General features: G+C 63.1%; 2 protein-coding genes across 6 annotated transcripts in view; one reads left to right on the forward strand and one right to left on the reverse strand.

The window, feature by feature from the left end:
• CAMK2A (calcium/calmodulin dependent protein kinase II alpha) overlaps positions 1 to 14,155 on the reverse strand; it is a 28,309-nt gene extending 14,154 nt beyond the window's left edge. For all 5 annotated transcript variants that reach the window (XR_014572408.1, XM_083798841.1, XM_083798842.1 and 2 more), the window contains exons 1-11: positions 13,882 to 14,155; positions 9,045 to 9,139; positions 6,476 to 6,535; positions 4,021 to 4,075; positions 3,602 to 3,667; positions 2,290 to 2,362; positions 1,834 to 1,936; positions 1,284 to 1,367; positions 1,084 to 1,178; positions 569 to 691; positions 358 to 441 (exon numbers count right to left, since the gene is read on the reverse strand). Coding sequence is in view for 4 of the 5 variants with exons in the window: in XM_083798841.1 (XP_083654967.1) it covers positions 358 to 441; positions 569 to 691; positions 1,084 to 1,178; positions 1,284 to 1,367; positions 1,834 to 1,936; positions 2,290 to 2,362; positions 3,602 to 3,667; positions 4,021 to 4,075; positions 6,476 to 6,535; positions 9,045 to 9,139; positions 13,882 to 13,943 (900 nt within the window). In the remaining variant the exon portion in view is untranslated. The remainder of the gene's footprint in view (positions 1 to 357; positions 442 to 568; positions 692 to 1,083; positions 1,179 to 1,283; positions 1,368 to 1,833; positions 1,937 to 2,289; positions 2,363 to 3,601; positions 3,668 to 4,020; positions 4,076 to 6,475; positions 6,536 to 9,044; positions 9,140 to 13,881) is intronic.
• On the forward strand, positions 5,349 to 8,859 carry LOC310881461 (uncharacterized protein). The gene is made up of 2 exons (XM_083798843.1): positions 5,349 to 6,266; positions 8,516 to 8,859. The coding sequence occupies exons 1-2, from the start codon at positions 5,475 to 5,477 to the stop codon at positions 8,720 to 8,722; spliced, it is 999 nt and encodes a 332-aa protein (XP_083654969.1). The 5' UTR covers positions 5,349 to 5,474; the 3' UTR covers positions 8,723 to 8,859.
• Positions 14,156 to 17,119: the final 2,964 nt, after the last annotated feature.

Here is a 17,119-nt window from a genome sequence, read left to right on the forward strand (position 1 = left end):
GCAGCGTGGCTTGGCCGCTGGGCCCCGGGCTCTCACTGCACCTCTGGGATCCCTGCCCTGCCACAAAAAAGGGGCTTTCCTGGTGCTGTCTCCAGTGGGAATGTCCTTGTCCTGGTGTCCAGCACAGCCTCACCGTGTGGCTCAGCGCTTTGCTTCACCACAGCTTTCCTCTGAGCCCTGGTGCCACCACCCCATCCCACCTCTCGTCTCTCCTTCACAGCGAGATCCCCAAATCTCCACCACCACCGTACTGCCGACCCGCAGACCCCTCCCTGACCTTCCCCACTTGGCGAACACCCCCCGGGGACCCTCCCATGCGTTTTTCAGCTGACTCGGAGAGGAGAGAGCATGATTTACCTTTAGCTTCCTCCGGGCATTGAACTTCTTCAGGCAGTCCACCGTCTCCTGCCTGTGCATGCATGAGGCCACGGTGGCACGGTGCTGGGAGGAGAGAGAAGCTGCTCAGGACAGGTATGGGGTGCAGGCACGTGCACGTGTGCAGGATCCCGTTGCAAACCCCCGTGCCCCCAGACCTTTAGCCCTTGGGGGTCAGTGCCGCCCGGCTCACCGATATCCAGGGGTGCTTCAGAGCCTCCGCTGCCGTGATGCGCTTGGAGGGGTTTATGGTCAACATCTTGTTGATGAGATCTTTTGCTTCGGGAGTGACCGTGTCCCATTCAGGGGAGGGGAACTGCCGAGCAAAGGGACCAGGGTGAGAGGCAGCAGGGAGCAGAAAAAACTTTTGCAATTGGGCTGGTTCTCCTGCAAACCTTTCTCCAACCCTGTCCCAAGGGCAGGAGCAGGCACAGGGACTTGTGGCAGCAACTGGAAGGAGCTTCCAGCCGGAGCACTGGGGAGCAGGGGTGGGAGGAGGAAGATTCAGGGCAAGACCTGCAAAGTGGACCTGAAATACATCGGTGTGTGCACCTGGGCATGGCATACCAGTCAAATCACTGTGACCAGAGCAAAGAAACTCACTCCCATCTACCCGAACTCATCCGTACTGCTCTTCTGGGGCAGCAGAGTGGGGACAGCAGGAGGAAAGAGAGACAGAGAAGGGGGCAGCGAGACAAACGCACTCACATCGTACGCCCCAGCCTTGATCTGCTGGTAGAGTCGGTGCTGGTCTTCATCCCAGAAGGGCGGGTACCCGACCAGCAGGATGTACAGGATGACGCCTGCCCGGGGAGGAGACGTGGGGTCAGTGCCGTGTCAGACCAGCAGCATGTGGCATCCTGCACTGCCCAGCCCGCTCCCCAAATTCCGGCCCCAGTCGGACTTACCGCAAGCCCACAGGTCCACGGCTTTGCCATAGGGATCCTTCCGGAGCACCTCGGGGGAGAGGTATCCCGGGGTGCCAGCGAAACCTGGGACAGACAGCCTGTCATGTGCCTCGCAGACAGCCAGCATCCCCGTACAGTCACTGCCAGAGCCGCGAGCCCAGCCCGCAGCATCCCTGTGGGACAGGCACCCCCTCCAGAAAGACACCTGGCTCCCGGGAGCAGAGCACCACCAGCCAGCCCCCGGGATGGTGCACAAGCTCGGGGTGCTCCGATGTACCTGCCAGCACTGGGAAGAGGCTTTCCTCGCCCCTGCCACCGGGCTGTCTGTCTCAGCAGGACACGTCGGTGACCCACCGAGCTCCCACCCAGCTGTTTGCGCATCGGCACGGGGCTGCTCCCAGGGGCACGGCGGGAGCCATCAAACCCCTCCCAGGCTGCCAGGGCTCTCCCTCACCACCCCCGGGGATGCTCGTCCCTCCTGGAGCAGCCTCGGTGGTCCCACCGACCGAACACGACGGAGGGCTGGGGGAAACCCGCGGCCGGCACTCACCGAACCAGGCTTGCTGGTCCCCCTCCACCTCGATGGCGAGGCCGAAGTCGGCCAGCTTGACGGCGGCTCCCTTCAGCTTGGAGGCCAGCAGCAGGTTCTCGGGCTGCAGGAGGAGGGGAAGGTTGCAGAGGAGCAGAAGGGACCCGGGGGCTCTGCTGTGCCGGGTGGGGGTTCCCAGTGCAGCTGGGGGGAGAATGGATGTGCTCCCGGTGCTTTGGGGAGCTGTGTGTCCCATTGAACATGCCTCCTTAGAGGGCCATGGACTACAAGGACCTCTCTGCCCCCTTTCCCTTGTGGTGTTTCACCCCAGAGCTGCTGTTTGCTCTGTGGCTTTCTGGTAGCTCCTATACGGTACTCCTCCCCACCCCGGAGGATGCCAGGCATTGCTCCACGGGGTCCTGCCTCGCACACGGGGTCCCCACGCCCTCCCACGGGCTCTTCCCCTGCAGCTCGTACCTTCAGGTCCCGATGGACCACCCCCATCTGGTGGCAGTGCAGGACAGCCTCCAGGATCTGCTGGATGCAGTGGCTGCAGAAGAGGGAGGAGAGAGCTCACGCAAGTATCTGGAGAGGCACATTTTCCTTAGCCACTTCTGCATGGCTGCATTTCCTCCCCTCACCCTTCTCCCCATCGCTTCAGTGTCCATCTCCACCACGTGCCACACGCTGGTGGTGACCCAGGTGCCAGCGGTGACCCAGCCAGGGCTGCTGGACACCCGGCCATGGCAAGCAGGGTGCTGGGATTACATGTGCGCCCATGGGCTCCCCCAGAAGTGCCAGCAGGGAGCTGGGGACCAGCAGTGAGGACACAGCACGTGCCCAGGTTCGGTCTCCAGACAGGGGCGGAGCAGACGTGCTCGCCGGCCCCGCAGCCGATGCTCACTTCAGCCCCATTTCCCCGGCCCCGTCTGAGGCTGGTGGCTCGCACTGTGTCTGTTCGCTTTATGCCCAGTTCATTAAACCCTGGCTCTGCTGCATGCGTGAGAAAGGAAGGGAAAAAGGATGAGGCAATGATCACTTTTGTTCCAAAACAGCTGTCTGCAAGGCAGAAGGTCTTTATTTACATGTATTTTATTTTATTTGTATGACGCTAATAAGAGGATGGGTTGTAAGCGGATTCAGCGCAGGCTGCCCATTTAATAAGATCACTTTCTGCCTAGAAATGGGGAACATTTCCATGCAGCCAGGAGCAGCACAGAGCTTACCACCCCCTTGGCCATTTGCATGGACAATGCCCTGTGCATGGGCCAAAGCCAAGGCTGCACCAGGAGCTCTCCCAGGCCGTGTGGGTGACCACAGCCAGACCAAATCCCCTCGAGGCGCGTGCTGGCCCCCTAGCTGAGCTGAGAGGTTCCTGGTTTCCATTCCCTGCCGGAGCATTGGGTATCTGGGAGCCCCAACTGCTCCTCCTTGTGCTTTCTTACGGCGAATGCCAGAGCACCGCTTGCAGATGGCTCTGGTGCAGCTGCGGGGAGGAGGAGGAGGATGCCAGCCCCAGGCTGGGTGCAGGCACCAGCCCTGCGGTAACACACACAGCTCTTGGCGCAGGAGTCGAGTTAAAACCAGCAAACCAGCTCTTTTTTTTTTTTTTTTTTGGCTCTCCACATCTGGTTTATCAGCAAGCTCTGCAGGGCGGCTGTGGAACAGCTCCCAGCACCGAGGGAGCTCGTCCTGCAGGAAGCAGGGTGCGTATGGCCCTGGGAAGGAGCAGCTATGGGGAAAAGGGGACGCCTCCTGTCCCCTCCCTGCCCAACACGTCCTTGCTCACCTGGCATCCGCTTCGCTGTAGTACTCCCTGGCCACGATGTCCTCAAACAGCTCCCCGCCGGTGACCCTGCGAGAGGACAGGGGGGTCACAGCGGGCACGCGGAGGGGCTGGGTCGATTTACAGCATGCTCAGCCCTGGCAAACCCTCCCCAAAGTGCTGCTGTCCGTGCACAGGGGGAGAGGGGCAGGGGGGCATGGCATGGATTGGAATAGATTAGAACAGAACAGAACAGGATAGAACAGAACAGGATAGGGGGCCCCAAACCTCCCCGTTCCCACCCCAGGCACCCCACAGAAAGCCGTGAGCGAGCTGGAGCTCAGCAGAGCTCGGGGATGAGGGGCAGGGGGCGCAGGGCACGTGGCCTCGGGGGGAGCCCGCAGCCGCTGTCGGGTCAGGAGCTGCATTCAAACAGCACTCACAGGTCGAATATCAGGTAGTGGTGGCCCTCTTCGGAGATGCTGTCGTGGAGCCTCACTGCAGCAGAGACAGGGGGGTTACAGCGCGCCCGGCTCCCGCCCGCGCTCCCCCCCAGGACCCAGCAGGGAAGGGCAGAGCAGGGATGCTCTTCCTCCCCCTGCTCCTCTTCCCATTGCTGCTAGCTGGGGGGGCTCCCGCTCGACCAGGGGCCCCCGTGGTGCAAGGCTCAAAGGTCACGTCCAAATCGGGGACAGCGGGGACCTGGCCCAGCTCCCGGGCAGGCTGCGGCCGTGCGCACCAGGGCTGAGGATTAGGAGAGGTGCTGGGCTGCCAAGCCCTGGCATTAACCTCGCTTTTTATTTATTTTTTCCCCTCCTGGTCATGACCTTCCTCGTCTCCTTGGGAGGGCTCTCGCTGGGGATGCCCAGGGATCACGCTCTGCCCCGTCCCCCTGCCTGGCTCCTCGCCCTGCTCCGAGGGCCGCCTGGTGCGAGCGCATCCCCCTCGGGCTGAATTCTGGTTATTTAGGCTGAGCTCCCTACTCCCGGCTTCGCAGTCAGACACGCAGCGAGGGGAAAGGTGCAGAAATAAGTAGGACAGACAGACAGAAGGTGAGCAAATCGGTCTGGTGTCCTCTGCCCCCACCACACCCCGCTCTGCCTTGGGGCTGTAAATACGTGACCTCCTCATGGCTCCCCGATCCCGCTTTCACCACCCGTGAGGTCTGCATTTGGAAACCAGGGGGGGAAAGGAAATGCTCAGGGGAACGCTGCTGCAGGAGGTTTTGCTCCCAGCCTGGTTTGCCCCAGCTAGGTCCCTTCTGTGGCACCGGGTGTCGCTCATCCCATTCACGGCTTATTCTTCCCTACGGCCTCCGCAGACGTTCGCTCCCCTGTGCTCCGACACCTGGGTTTGCTCAGCCTCTCTCCCTGACACATAATCCCAGCTTTTCTGCCTTCCTCCGCTGAAAGAAACACGTTTCCTCCCATTTCATCTCGTCTGAGAGGGATTTGGGGGTATTGTGCCTGGGATCCTGCAGAATCCAAGAACGTTCAAAGGGGGATTAGGCGCCTTCGGTGCGGATAGGGCCCGAGTAACCACGAGCAGATGGGCCGGATACGTCCCCTGCTTGGGGAAGTCCCAGCGCCCGTGGCTGCCAGGAGCCGAGGGGGTATAACAAGGAGCAGCCGCCCTAAATATAGCCTGGTCCTACAAGCATCTGTTGCTGACCATAGTCAGAAAGAGCACAGCAGCAGCGCCGTGGTGGCCAAATAGCTCCGCGTTCGGTGCCAAGAGCCAGGCTTGGGGCACAGCTTGGTACTGAGTCAGACACTGATGGGTACCCAGAGCTAAAGCTCCAGGAGTGGGCGTAGCCAAAATTTCCCCCTCCAGCAAGCCTTCCCTCCAGGTGAAAGCACCTGGGGAAGCTGCAGCTGTCCCTAACTGAGCCCCACGGATGTGCTGTGGGGTCGTGGGCACCCTGCGCACAGCTTCCCCGTGCAGCCCCTCCTGCAGGAGCCCGTCCCTGCAGGCTCACATCCCTGCACCCCCAGCTGCCCGGCACGGCATTCCCAGGGGAGAGGAGGGATGGGAATGTGCTGCGGGAAACCAGAGAGAGCCAGCACAGCCCCTTGGTGCCTGGGGTCTTCTCCCTGGTGGACCACTGCACTCCAGCTTTCCCGTGCCCCCATCAGTGCTGGCTCCTCTCCCTCTTGCTAGCGCTGCTCTGCGCTGCTCAGCTCCCTCCTGCTCCCAGCTGCAAAGGCTGCAGAGCTCTCTTCCTACCCCCAGCTGCCTTCCCGAAAGCTCCAGGAGCCCACCGAGGTCTGCACCTTCCTGGCTGCTGGAGGAGGAGAAGTGCTTCATCCCCAGAGGGGCCCCCAGACCAGCCCCGGGTGCTGGCAGCCTGCATCAGCATCGCTGTCAGGGCTGGGCTTTGGGAATTTTTGCTGCATTTTTTTCCCCTCCCCTCTCTCTCTCTCTCTCTCTCCTTCTGGCCTATTTTTGTCTTTTGCAGGGGCTCGGGAGTTTTCCTGAAACAGCTTTTCCGAAGGAGGCTACTCTCAGATGGACGGCCGGTGGGAAAGTCTTCGCTTCCCCCCGCCATCGCTCCTCCCACGCCCCGCTCTGCTGCTGCTGCTCGGAGCTGGAGCCGCTTTTTGGAGCAGGCAGAGGAACACAGCATCCGAGGGGTAAAAATAGTCCCCTTGCAGCCCCGCTCCTCCCGGAGGGACGTGCGGCCAACTGGGTTAGTTGGGACCTACTTCGATCCCCCTGCGCTCGCCTGGGGCCTTTCTTTGCATGACCCCGTTTGGAGAAGGAAGCTGGTGAGGAAGAGGAGGGATGGGTTTTCCACCCAGCCCCACGTCCCAGTGCCCCCCCCCTGCGCCTGGGGTGCGTTGGTGAGGGGGGGAGCAGGGTGGGCAGCAGCACGGGGCGCCTGCGGCACGCGCTTACCAATGTTGGGGTGCTTCAGGAGGCGGCAGATCCGAGCCTCTCGTTCCAGCTTCTGGTGATCTGAAAGAAGCAGCGGCCCTAAATTAGCGGCCGGGGAAGGGCACAAGCTGCTGCCAGGTCTCGCCGGTGCTCTCGGAGGAGCTGCCAGCACAGGAAAAGTGTAGGGGGATGGAGCAGCTGGCAAGGAGCGAACCCGTCTCTTGTGCTTGTTTTGTTCTGCGTTGTTTCAAAGGAACAATGGCTGCGGGGAGGTGTTCTGCAGCAGGACCTGACAGACGTTGTCCCAGCATGGGCGCAGCACCCAGCCAGCCCCTGGGCACTGCTGCTGCAAACGTCCTGGGTTTCCTATGGCCCTCGCCCCCTTCTCCCCATCGCCATTCCCTTTGCTGAACAAGCCCCGAGCTCCCCGCAGAGCCCCTCGGAGGTGCCTGCTGGGTTTGCTCGCATTCAGCCAAGCACAGGCAATCAGCACGGACCCTTCTGGCCCCCAAATCTAATAACCAAACCACTGAAGACGGAACCAGCCAGAGCAAAATGCCAAGTGGCAGCGGGGCCATCAGCCCCTCACCTTCCCCATGCCGCAGCCACTGGCTGCTCCCCGCACCCCGCGCCGCGCTCCCTGCCCCGCGCTGCCTCCTCCCCGCAGCTCCGTCTGAAGGCAGTTGGTGATCGCAGGAACCCAGCAGCCGGGAGAGGCAGGGATATAATTAGGGCTGCTCGTCTCTCGGCACTCTTGCTGCTACCTTGCAAGTTCACACCCCGCAGTCTCGCTCTGCATCGAAGCAAATCTGCAACCGCCGAGATGCGCGGGGTGCGCAGCGTGGGGCTGCAGCCTTCCCCAGGGCGCCCCACATCCAGCCCGTCTGCCTTCAAGTGCCTGGGCTGTGGGGACATTTCCCCCCTTCAGAAACCCTTTTTGGGGTTGTGTTCCCTCCGCTGGAGGCGATCTCCCCATGGGGAGGTCCGGCATTGCTGCTGCTGTTTGGCAAAAGCAAATTTGCTTGCTCTAAGAGGCCAGACATCACAGGAAGGGGAGGAAAATGCGATCCACGGCTGCTCTCTGCACCCAGGTGTGCCGTGGGTCCGTGCACTGCTCCCAGCCGAGCTGTCCCCTGCATCCTGTGCAAACAGCACGGGGTGGGGAGATGAGCAAAAAGCAGGAGAAATGGAAAATGGATCGGGGGTTTAAAAGCAGGGGGTCCCTCTGAAGGGATGGGATCCCAGCAGCACCTGGCCACAGGTCCCCGTCCTACCCCACAAACCCAACTGCTGCCCGCACCCCAAGACCGTTTCTCCCCCCAGATCTCCAGTTTCTCTCCTGCAGTCTCCCTGCGTCAGCAGCGAGGATGCCTGAAGCTGCCCGGGGGCGTTCTGCAGCTCCCCTCGCCCCTCTCCTCCTGCACCCCCTCCTGCTGGCCCTTCACACGCGGCACCGCCAGTGTCACATCCCCGGGGGTCTCCGTACCCCGGCACTGCACAGCTGGGGGCTCTCAGGACGCTTTCCAAAAGGAGCTGCTCCTCGGCCAGCAGAGCGAGGTCTCTCCAGGTGACAGAGGGACACGGAGCCGTTGCAGGCACAGCACAAACCCGAGGAGAGGATGGAGAAGGGCAAACTGCAGGGTTAGGCAGGGGACGTCCACCTCCCAAGGGGGGCTTGAGGCCAGGCTCCCCCCTTCGGGTGGGCGCCCACCGCGCAATGCCGGGCGTCAGCACCGCGCTGCTTTGGCAAGCGCTGGCTCAATTTGAGGTCAGCAAGGAGTTTGTCACTGTTTTCTGCATTTCAGTTCTGCCTTCAGAGGTGAGCAGTGGCGTCAGGGGGAGAAGCAGAGGCAGGGAGTTAATTAAAGCCTCCCGGCAGGGCGCTCGCTCCCAGCACCCATCCTGTGCTCCCCGGTGCACCCGGCGAGGAGGAGCCGCAGAGGGGACGTGGCAGCGGCCATCTGGTCCCCTCCGTCCTCATCACCCAGGTCCTCTGCCAGGCATTTGTGGCACAGGAGCTCCTGCACGGGGGTGAGGGATGGCTGGAGCATTTGTTTGCAGGATCAGCTCAGCCTGGCCCTGAGGAGCAGCCAGCACGGACCCGATAGAGCCTTGTCCCGGAGCCAGCGCTCTCCACCGCACCCAAAATTACCCCGCAGAGGGGTTTGTGCCCATCTCCAGACCGAAATAAAGCCAAGCCCCCACCAAAGGACCCATTTCATTTATGTGCATACATCAGTATGGGACGGGGCCCTCTCCAGGAGGTGATGCTCCCAAAATTACTGCTGCCCAGCACCGAGGCTGTCAGCAGATCCTTGCTGCCAGGCTGTAACCACGCTTCGTTGCAACACGGTGCGTGGGGTGCTGGGGCTGTTGCAGCAGGGAAATGGGGTCCTGAGCCCCGCAGGAGTCCCCAGGGACCCTGGCCCAGCCCCGAGATGTTTGTGCCTTTGGTTCCCATCCGTCGAGGAGCTCAGTACGCACCGCGGTGGGGACGGGGTGGGACAAGGGGGTTCCCACCATGGTGTAAAGGACACAAACTCCCCACTCTGCAAGCCCTGCCGACCCCCAAAACACCCGCAGCACCTACCTCGGGCAGACAGCTTCTTGGTGTTGATGATTTTGGCCGCATACTCTTGTCCTGCCAACACCTTCACGCATCTCCGGACGATGGAGAAAGCGCCCCTGGGAAGACAAGAAGCCAGAGGGAGGTGAAGAGCTCCGTGGGGGCGAGGACATGGCTTAGCCCTAATGTGCTGCGGGGCGAGGGCAGTGATGGGGATGGGGATGGGGCTGGGGCTGGGGATGGGGACAGGTACCAGCTGAGTAAGGAGCTTTTGAGGGGGGAGGAAACATGGTGGGTGCTCCATCAGCTCCCGGGCACCACTGTCCTTGGGGATGTGGGGACAGGCATATATAGACATGGGGATGAACGCAGGATTTGCCCCTTGGCACCATCCTGGCACAGCACTGGCACCGTGCACCTTTCCTCCCTCCAAGCTCTGCCTTGTCCAGCACCCGGGAGAGAACAGGCCACGATTTACCAGGAGCTCTGGCTCCCCAGGGACACCAGGAATGGATGAAGTTGTGGCACAGCACTAAGCCACTTCACCCTGTGTGTGTGCCTCTCTTTGAGTGCTTTAGACCTCGCAAACACAGCAGCAACTTGCAGAAGCGGGCACAAGCACTCGCTGTGGCTGCAGGTGACCGATTTAAGGTCCCCGTGGCTGCAACCCCACCGCAGCAGCAGGACCATCCCCGCTGGCTGCGAGCGCCGATGCTGGGGCTGCGGCGGTGCGCGCACACTCGCACGCACGCACACACAGAGCCCCGCTGAGCACCACCTTTGTACCAGGTTCCCTTTCCTGCCGAACCCCTCCGATCGCTAAAATAACAACTATCAAAAGCAACGCCACCTCCCGCCCCACCTTCCCCCGCTCCTGCTACACGGCGAGGAATAAAAGGCCGCGCTCGCGAGCGCGCTGCCAAGCAGCGGTGGATAATTGATTTTACCGGTGGGGGCGGATGGAGACGGGCAATTTGGGGCTGAGTGTGATCTTTAGCAGAATAGGCGAGCGGCGGGGTGCAGGGGATGGGGCTGGGCACGCAGGATCCCCAGCGGAGCCGCCAGCCCACGCGCCCCGTGCGGCATCGCCTGCGGCACGTGCCAGGCAGGAGCTGGGGAGAAGGAAGAGGAGAGGAGCCCGGCGCTTCCCGAGCTCAAAGTCCTGCCGTTTCATCCCGGCCACCGAAAGAGCTGAGTTATTTGTATTCCCATAGCCTGGGTGGGAATTAACTGGAATTCAGGGGGGAAATGCTGCTTATCCAGCCTTACACAGCCGGGGAGACTGGAGCTGCTGCTGGCCTGGGGCTGTACGCATGGTGCCACTCGCCCCGTCCCACCAGGAGCTCTGTGTGCACCAGGTCTGGGGGCTCCTTTCCTCCCCGTGACCCATCGTTGCTCTTTTTTCCCTCGGGACACCCCGCTGCTTTGGCAGTGCAGGGAACGCCTGCAGCGATGAGCACGGCGGGGAAACCCCAGGTGGCGAGGGGAGCGCTCACCGCCCCCGGCCTGACCCAGCCCGGGGCTCCCAACCCGGACACAGGGTTTCACTGCGTGACCCGACGTGGGCCTGGAGGGACGTGGGTATCCCTCCCGCGAGGCAGAGGGAAGGACGGGGCTCCCAGGGGGCGCAGGAATGGGTTTGTGCACCCCAGGCTGGGTGCTTGACCCCGCTGGGGGTCCCGGCGGCCGTGCCGTGCCCACGCGCACCACGCAGCCATCTCCTGCTTCTGGGTCCCAGCCCTGCAGCTGCTGCCAGGGTCCCCCAAGCCAGGAGTGACCCCCGGACCCTGTCCCCATGCCCCCCCACGGGCCCCTCCAGCCCCCACAGCGGCTCTGCCACGGGGATGCTCCACTTCCCCCTTCTTCACACCTTCCCTGCCAGCACCGGGCTGCGCTGCTGCCGCCCTCCCTCTCTTCAACACCTCCTCCTCCTCCGAGGCATTTTATCTCCTTTCTAGAGAGAAGAGTGTGGGCTGGGGATTTTTTGTTCCTCCGTATCTTTTTTTTTTTTTTTCCTTTTTTTTTTTTTTTCCCCTATTTAATGAAAACCCTCTCCTGCAGCTCAGGGAGCCAAGGGGCTGATCGTACCGCTCGGCACGGTAATTGTCGCCAGCCTCTCCCTGAACCTGCTCTGCTGCGGGGGCGGATTCGGAGGCGCCGGAGGAGCTGCACTTTCTGTTTGTCCTACTCCGGTGGCCGTGGGCAGGATCCTCTCCCCGTCCCCCCCCCCCACGCCACCCCTGCTCCTCGCCCTGTCCCTCAGCTCCTGTGAGCTGCGGGGGCGGTTTGGGGGGAGCAGGGCAGCCCCTTGCTAGCTCGGCTTTGCCTGGGGATGCTGCGGGAGGAGGTTTTCCCCAGCAGGGACAGGGGACCAGCTCCAAGTCCCCTGCTTGGGACAGCCCCGTGCCTGTGATGCGCCGAGGGATCGTGCCCAGCAGGGCAGTGTCTGCAGAGCCCCCTCCCCACCTCTGCGCCCCCACGAAGCCCCATCACCGTGCTGCCGTCAGCTGTGTGGCATCATCCTAAAACCCAGCTTGTCTCGGTGCCAGGATGCTCGGCAGCCGAGGAGGTGGCAAAGAAGCAGGTTGGGCGCAGCAGCCTGGCACCCAGCACCCTTCCAAGGCCTTTCTGGGGTAGAAAACACCCCTGAGAAATGCAGGAAGCTCAGGAAGGGTGGAGGGGGCACAGATAAGGGCTGGCAGCCAGCTCTGTGGCCAGCAGCCATGCGCTGGGGGTGCCCCCGCTGAGCTTGCGGGCAGCGGCTGCGGCAGCAGAGCGAGGCGTGCAGCGCCTCGTCCTGGTTTCCCTTCCTGAGCCCACGAAGCGGAAATTTCCCCATGGGAAACCACTGGGTTTTTGCAAGTGCGGGAGGCGCTGGAAACCATCCCAGTGGAAAATTCCCAACCAGCTCCACAGCCCAGCGAGGGCCCTGGGTTGGAAACACATCTGGGTGCTACACCTGCTACACCCAGCCAAGGGGAGCTCTGCGGAGGGATGCTCCAAGCTGCAGGAGCCACCGGGCTGAGCCGCTCAGCCCCTGCATCGCCTCCTGCAGCAGGGGAGGTCGCGTGGGCCAGGCTGCCCAGGGCGTGATGCCCGCAGGGCCGGGGAGCCGTTGCTGCTGCCTTTGCTCATTTATTCATGAGCGCGGAGAAATGCATCTGCCCAGGTGCACCGCTGCGGTGCTGCGGGTGCGGCCAGCCCCGGGGTCTGGGCTCCCACCGAGCTGTGTCAGTGCCTGGCAAAGCCTCGTGCCCCGAACGCCTCCAGCAACCATCCTGGTCCTTCCCCATCGTGCCTGGCCTGAAAGCTCCCCTCCACGGCCCCTGCACCCTGCCTGCCCCGCCGGGCCCAGCAGCACCCCTGCAGGCACTGCTGTCCCTCCTGCGCACCCCGCGGAGCCCAGAAAAGCTGAGAAACCTCTGGAAAATCAGGTCCCGAACCCAGCCGTGCCCAGCTCCTCGGGGTGTTCACATCCCCCTGCCTGCAGCACTGGCTGGGGCTGCCTGCACAGTGCAGAACTGCTCCCCAGCTGCTGCTCCCCACCAGCCCCCCGAGCACGAGGGGATGTGCGTGCACACCAGCGCATCCCAGGACCAGGGGTCTGCACGCCTCCGAGGAGCTGCACTCATTTGCAGCAGCAACCTGCCCCCCCACCCCTCATTTTGGCAGGGAACATCAGCTGCGTTCAGCCTGGCACGAAGTCCCCCCCCCCCCCCGTTTCAGCCTCTTGCTTTCTCCATCTTTGTCCTCTCCTTTCTCTCTCGCCCCCGTTCTGCACGCCCACGCGCGCGCGGGTGCACATTTCGGCGCAGGCTGCCCTGCGGTGCGGGGCTGCGGGGCTGGAGCAAGTTTCCATGCCTACAGACGGACATAGCTGCACATCCGACACCCGGCGCCCCGCCAGCCGGATCGGGCACCCCGCTCCCGAGACAACCCCGCAGTGCACAGGGCTCCCTCCGAGCTGCTCCAAGGGGAGCGCGGCCACGCACCCCACATTTACACGGCGGCTCCGAAAAGCGGCACCGAAACCGAACGCGAGGCACACGCCTGCTTGTTTGTGCTCCCGTTTCGTATCCACCCTCTCTGCCGTGCACTGAGACACGCAGCATCCCTCTGCCCAGCACTGAGGACAGGGACGGTGCTGGGACCAGCGCCCTGCTCCACCCCGTGGTGCTCAGTGCCCCCCCAGCACCACCCCAGCAGGCGATCCCTGCACCCACACCCACACACGGATCCGTCCTGGCAGGCACCACGCGGTGACACCCGCACCCGCCGAGCCAAACTGAGCCCTCCCGGCCGTGGCTCAACGTGGGGCACTCGCACACCCGGCTGGGACAGGGGATGGGGTGGGAGAATCCCAGCTCTGGCTGGGGTTTCTCCGGGGGCTGCCAGGCGGGCTGGGTCTCCCGCGGGACTTGTCAAACCCCGGTGAATCCGCGCAGAGAAATTCCCCAAAGGAATCGGAGGGGCGCCCGCCGCTTGGGCTTCCCTCCTCGGCTGTCCCGTCCCTCCTCCCGGCTGGGGAAGTTGCGGGGGGAGCCGGCGGCAGCCTCCTCTTTCAGGAGCTGCTCTTCTCTAAGAGGAGCAGCCGCCCCCTTCCCCAGCCTGAACCCGAAATGTGGCACAGGGAAAGCTGCACCCATCGGCCGGCACCCGAACTCGGGAAGGGACTGAGCTGGCAGGGCTGCGGCTGGGGGACCCCTTCCTAACCTCAGTCCCCCGCTGCTCCCCGGTGCCTTTTCTCCGTGCCCATCGTCCTTCCCCGGATCCATCCCTTCCCAGCCCTGCCGAGGCTCAGCCCCAGCCGGGACACAGCCCCGTGCAGCCGGGGCGCATCCAAGCCCCGTCTCCAACTTACTTGCCCAGTTCCTCAAAGAGCTGGTACTCCTCGGTGAAGCGGTTGCAGGTGATGGTGGCCATCCCGAGGGGCTGGGAATGCTCCCTCCCGGTGCGGAGTTCGGGGCAAGCAGCTCTCCTCTCGCTCCCTCCCTCTCCGTGTGCTCCCGGGGCTCTCTCCTCGCCGAGGTAAATAAGGGAATATGTTTGATTGACAAGCCCGGAGATAATGATGAGGGCAATTTGTCTTCTCAGCCTCACAAGCCTTCGTCAGCATCCCCGTCCCCATGGCGACCACCGCTGCCAGGAACGCCCTGCTTCTGTTGCCTGGGCAACTGCATCCCAAACCCGCCGCCCGCCCTGGGGACCAAGGCCCCGATGGGGGACCCGGCCCCGGGGGGGCTGCCCGGGGGTCCCGCGACCTCTGCGGGGACGGGGCGGGGGGCAAATCCAAAATGCAAACCCTGAAGGCAAATTGAAGGACGTGGCGGTGGCAGGATAACTGGGGCAAAAAGGGTTTCCATGGAAACCTGGGTTTCCATGCTGCAGGAGGATGCCGTCGCCCCAGCAACTGCTCCCCCCCACCCCCGAAAAAAAAAATTAAAAAATTAAAAAAAAAAAAATCCAGGCCCTGCTGGTGCCCTGCAGCAGCGTCCCTGGGGGGCTGCGGGGGGGTGGGGACGGGCTGGTGCAGACCGGGGCGGGCGGCAGCGGATGGAGCAGAAGTGTGTCAGGAGAAGGCAGCGAAACCGTGGCAGGTCCCCAGGTCCCCGAACCGCCCCGCCAGCAGCAGGGTCCCCCGGGGGGGCCTGACCCCGATCGCCGGCACCCGGGGGTCACCCCCTCTGTGGGGAGAGCGGCTTGGCCTGAAACACGCCACAAGGGGAGCCCTTGGTTTAAAAAAGGGGGAAAAAAAATGAAAAAGGGCAATGAAAGTGGAGTAACGAGATCCGAGGCCTCGGGGGAAAGGTTTCCCCCTAAGCACGCCTTGCTGCCAGCACCCCCACCTCCAGCCTTGCAGCTGCCCAGTTTCTGCCCCCCAATTGGGGTTTTACCCCATTTCTGGTCATTTTTGCAGGAGGAGAAGGGCCCCGGCAGCAGGGGCTCTGGGTGGCCACGGAAGGCGTTGCCTTGGGCTGACGAGGCCGATGTAGTTTCCCTCCGGGGAACTGTAGGGTTAAAAGGAAAAGAAAAGGTTCTAACCAGACAAAAATAGGGAGAAATCTTTGAGAGGAGAGAGAGGAGGAGCGGGGAGAGGGAGAGAAGAAAGGAGGTGGAAGTGGAGGAGGACAGCAAGTGGCTGAGTGAGGAAGAGGAGGGGGAGGAGGAGAAAGGTCTAATGGCTTTTCCATTAATTGCACCATTACCCGCTTCCATCCCCACCTTCGCGTCCCCGCATCCAGCCGTGGCGGCAGGGGCCCCGTTCCCACTCGTGGCCGGGACACGGGGCTGGGGACAGGGTCCCCGAGGGCAGCGGGATGGGGACGGGGAGCAGTGCTCGCCCCAATGCCTGCGTACCCGTGTGGGTTTGTCCCTGAGGGCAGGGATGGACACCGATGCAGAAGGCAGCCCCCTGTGCCCCCCATCCCAGCAAAGCCCCCCGTGGTGTGCAGGGTTTGTGGGGTTTGTGCAGCCCGGCACAGACAGGGCTCTCCAGGAGGGGTTTCTCCCTTGCCGGCCTCCTCTGTGTTTTTTTGTTTGTTTGTTTTTTACCCCTTTTTATCAGCATTTTTCCCTCTTTGAAGGAGAGGAGGAGCTGGGTTTCTCAGTGCCGGGCATGTTCAGCGTTGCGACTGAAATTCTCCCACCTGGGACCCGCCGTGCGCCGAGCCCCGTCCCTGGGCACAGCGCGAGGCTGAGCCACGGCTTCGGGTGGGACATCCCTGCTCCGGGCCGGGAGCCAGCACGGGGGTCCCTGGGCCCAGGGGACGGGCAAAACCCCAGCCCTGTCCCTCAGACACCTCTCCTCGGCCGACATCTCCTCTCCCAGCTGGCTGGAGCTGGGCAGCCCCAAAACACCGCTCCTTGGCAGCCTTCGACATGCAGCCACCGGGCTGCTCTTCTGCTGCCGTGCTGGGCTCTGGCCGCCTGATGGAGACCTTCATCCCCAGAGGCTCCTCTCCATCGCCGGGCTGCCTCTCCCGAAATGCCTCCCGCTCTCCCCACAGCTCTGCCTGCAGATCTTCAGTGTCTGCATCCTGCCGCCGGGCTCCCCACCGCGGCCGCCTGCCCAAGACAGCGTGGTCTGACTCGGGATCACGCAGCAAAAACCCCACACGTGTGGGATCGGCGGCAGCCCCACGGGGCTCAGGAGGACCAGCGAGTCCCAGAGGGGCTGCAGCAGCCCCCCCTGCACCCCCCCAGGCCCGTATGGGCTAACAGCCCCCAGCAGCGTCTCACAGGCACAGCAAGCGGATCGCATGCTGCAGAGATCCCAGAATTACTGGGACAGTTTCACACGCAAGCTGGGGTCTGGGGGATGCTCAGTTGCTGTCCTCTGGGAAGCCGAAGTCTCGGTTATTTTTAGGAAGGGATTATAAATACCGTGGTAAGGGGAGCTGATTTACATTTAAGGTTGTGTCTGCAAACGTGCCCTGTCCCTGCAGGCCCCAGCGCTCACGCCAGCAACAACGCAGAACTGTTTTTGGTGGGAGGGGGGTCCCCAGGGCCAGCTTTTCCCTGACACCAGGGTCTGGCGTGAGGTGCAGCCCTTTGCACAGAGCACCCCCTCCCCAGCAAGCGGTGCTCAGGGTGCTGGCTGTCCCCCTGCCCGGGCAGGCTGCTGAGATGTCCGGTTGTTGTGCTGCTGCTCACTCAGGTTGAAGGGGTCTGTGGGGCTGGAGGGGCTCCCAGGTGCACCCATCCTGCCTGATCCATCCCATGTCCTCCCCATTTCATCTCCATCCCCATCCCATCCCATCCCATCCCATCCCATCCCATCCCATCCCATCCCATCCATCCAACCCAGCTCTCACCACCCAGCACAGAGCCCCAGCACCCCCCGACGTACCCCCCCTGCCCCAGCCCCATCCCAGCCCCATCCCAGCCCCTCGGCAGGGCCCTATCCTGCACCCGGCTCCCAGCGCGCAGCTCTCAGCCTCTCTGTTTAAACAGATGCCCTCGGTGCAGCACCACGGCAAGGCAAAGAGCTCTCCAGAGCCACTTCGGCAGCATCTCGCCCACTGGCTGCATTAACCCCTTCCCAGCCAGAGCCCACAGGCACTCCCAAGGGGGTTGAATGGTGTGAAAACACATGATTT

This window comes from Anser anser (genome assembly GCF_964211835.1).
Source record: "Anser anser genome assembly, chromosome: 14".
NCBI lineage: Eukaryota > Metazoa > Chordata > Aves > Anseriformes > Anatidae > Anser > Anser anser.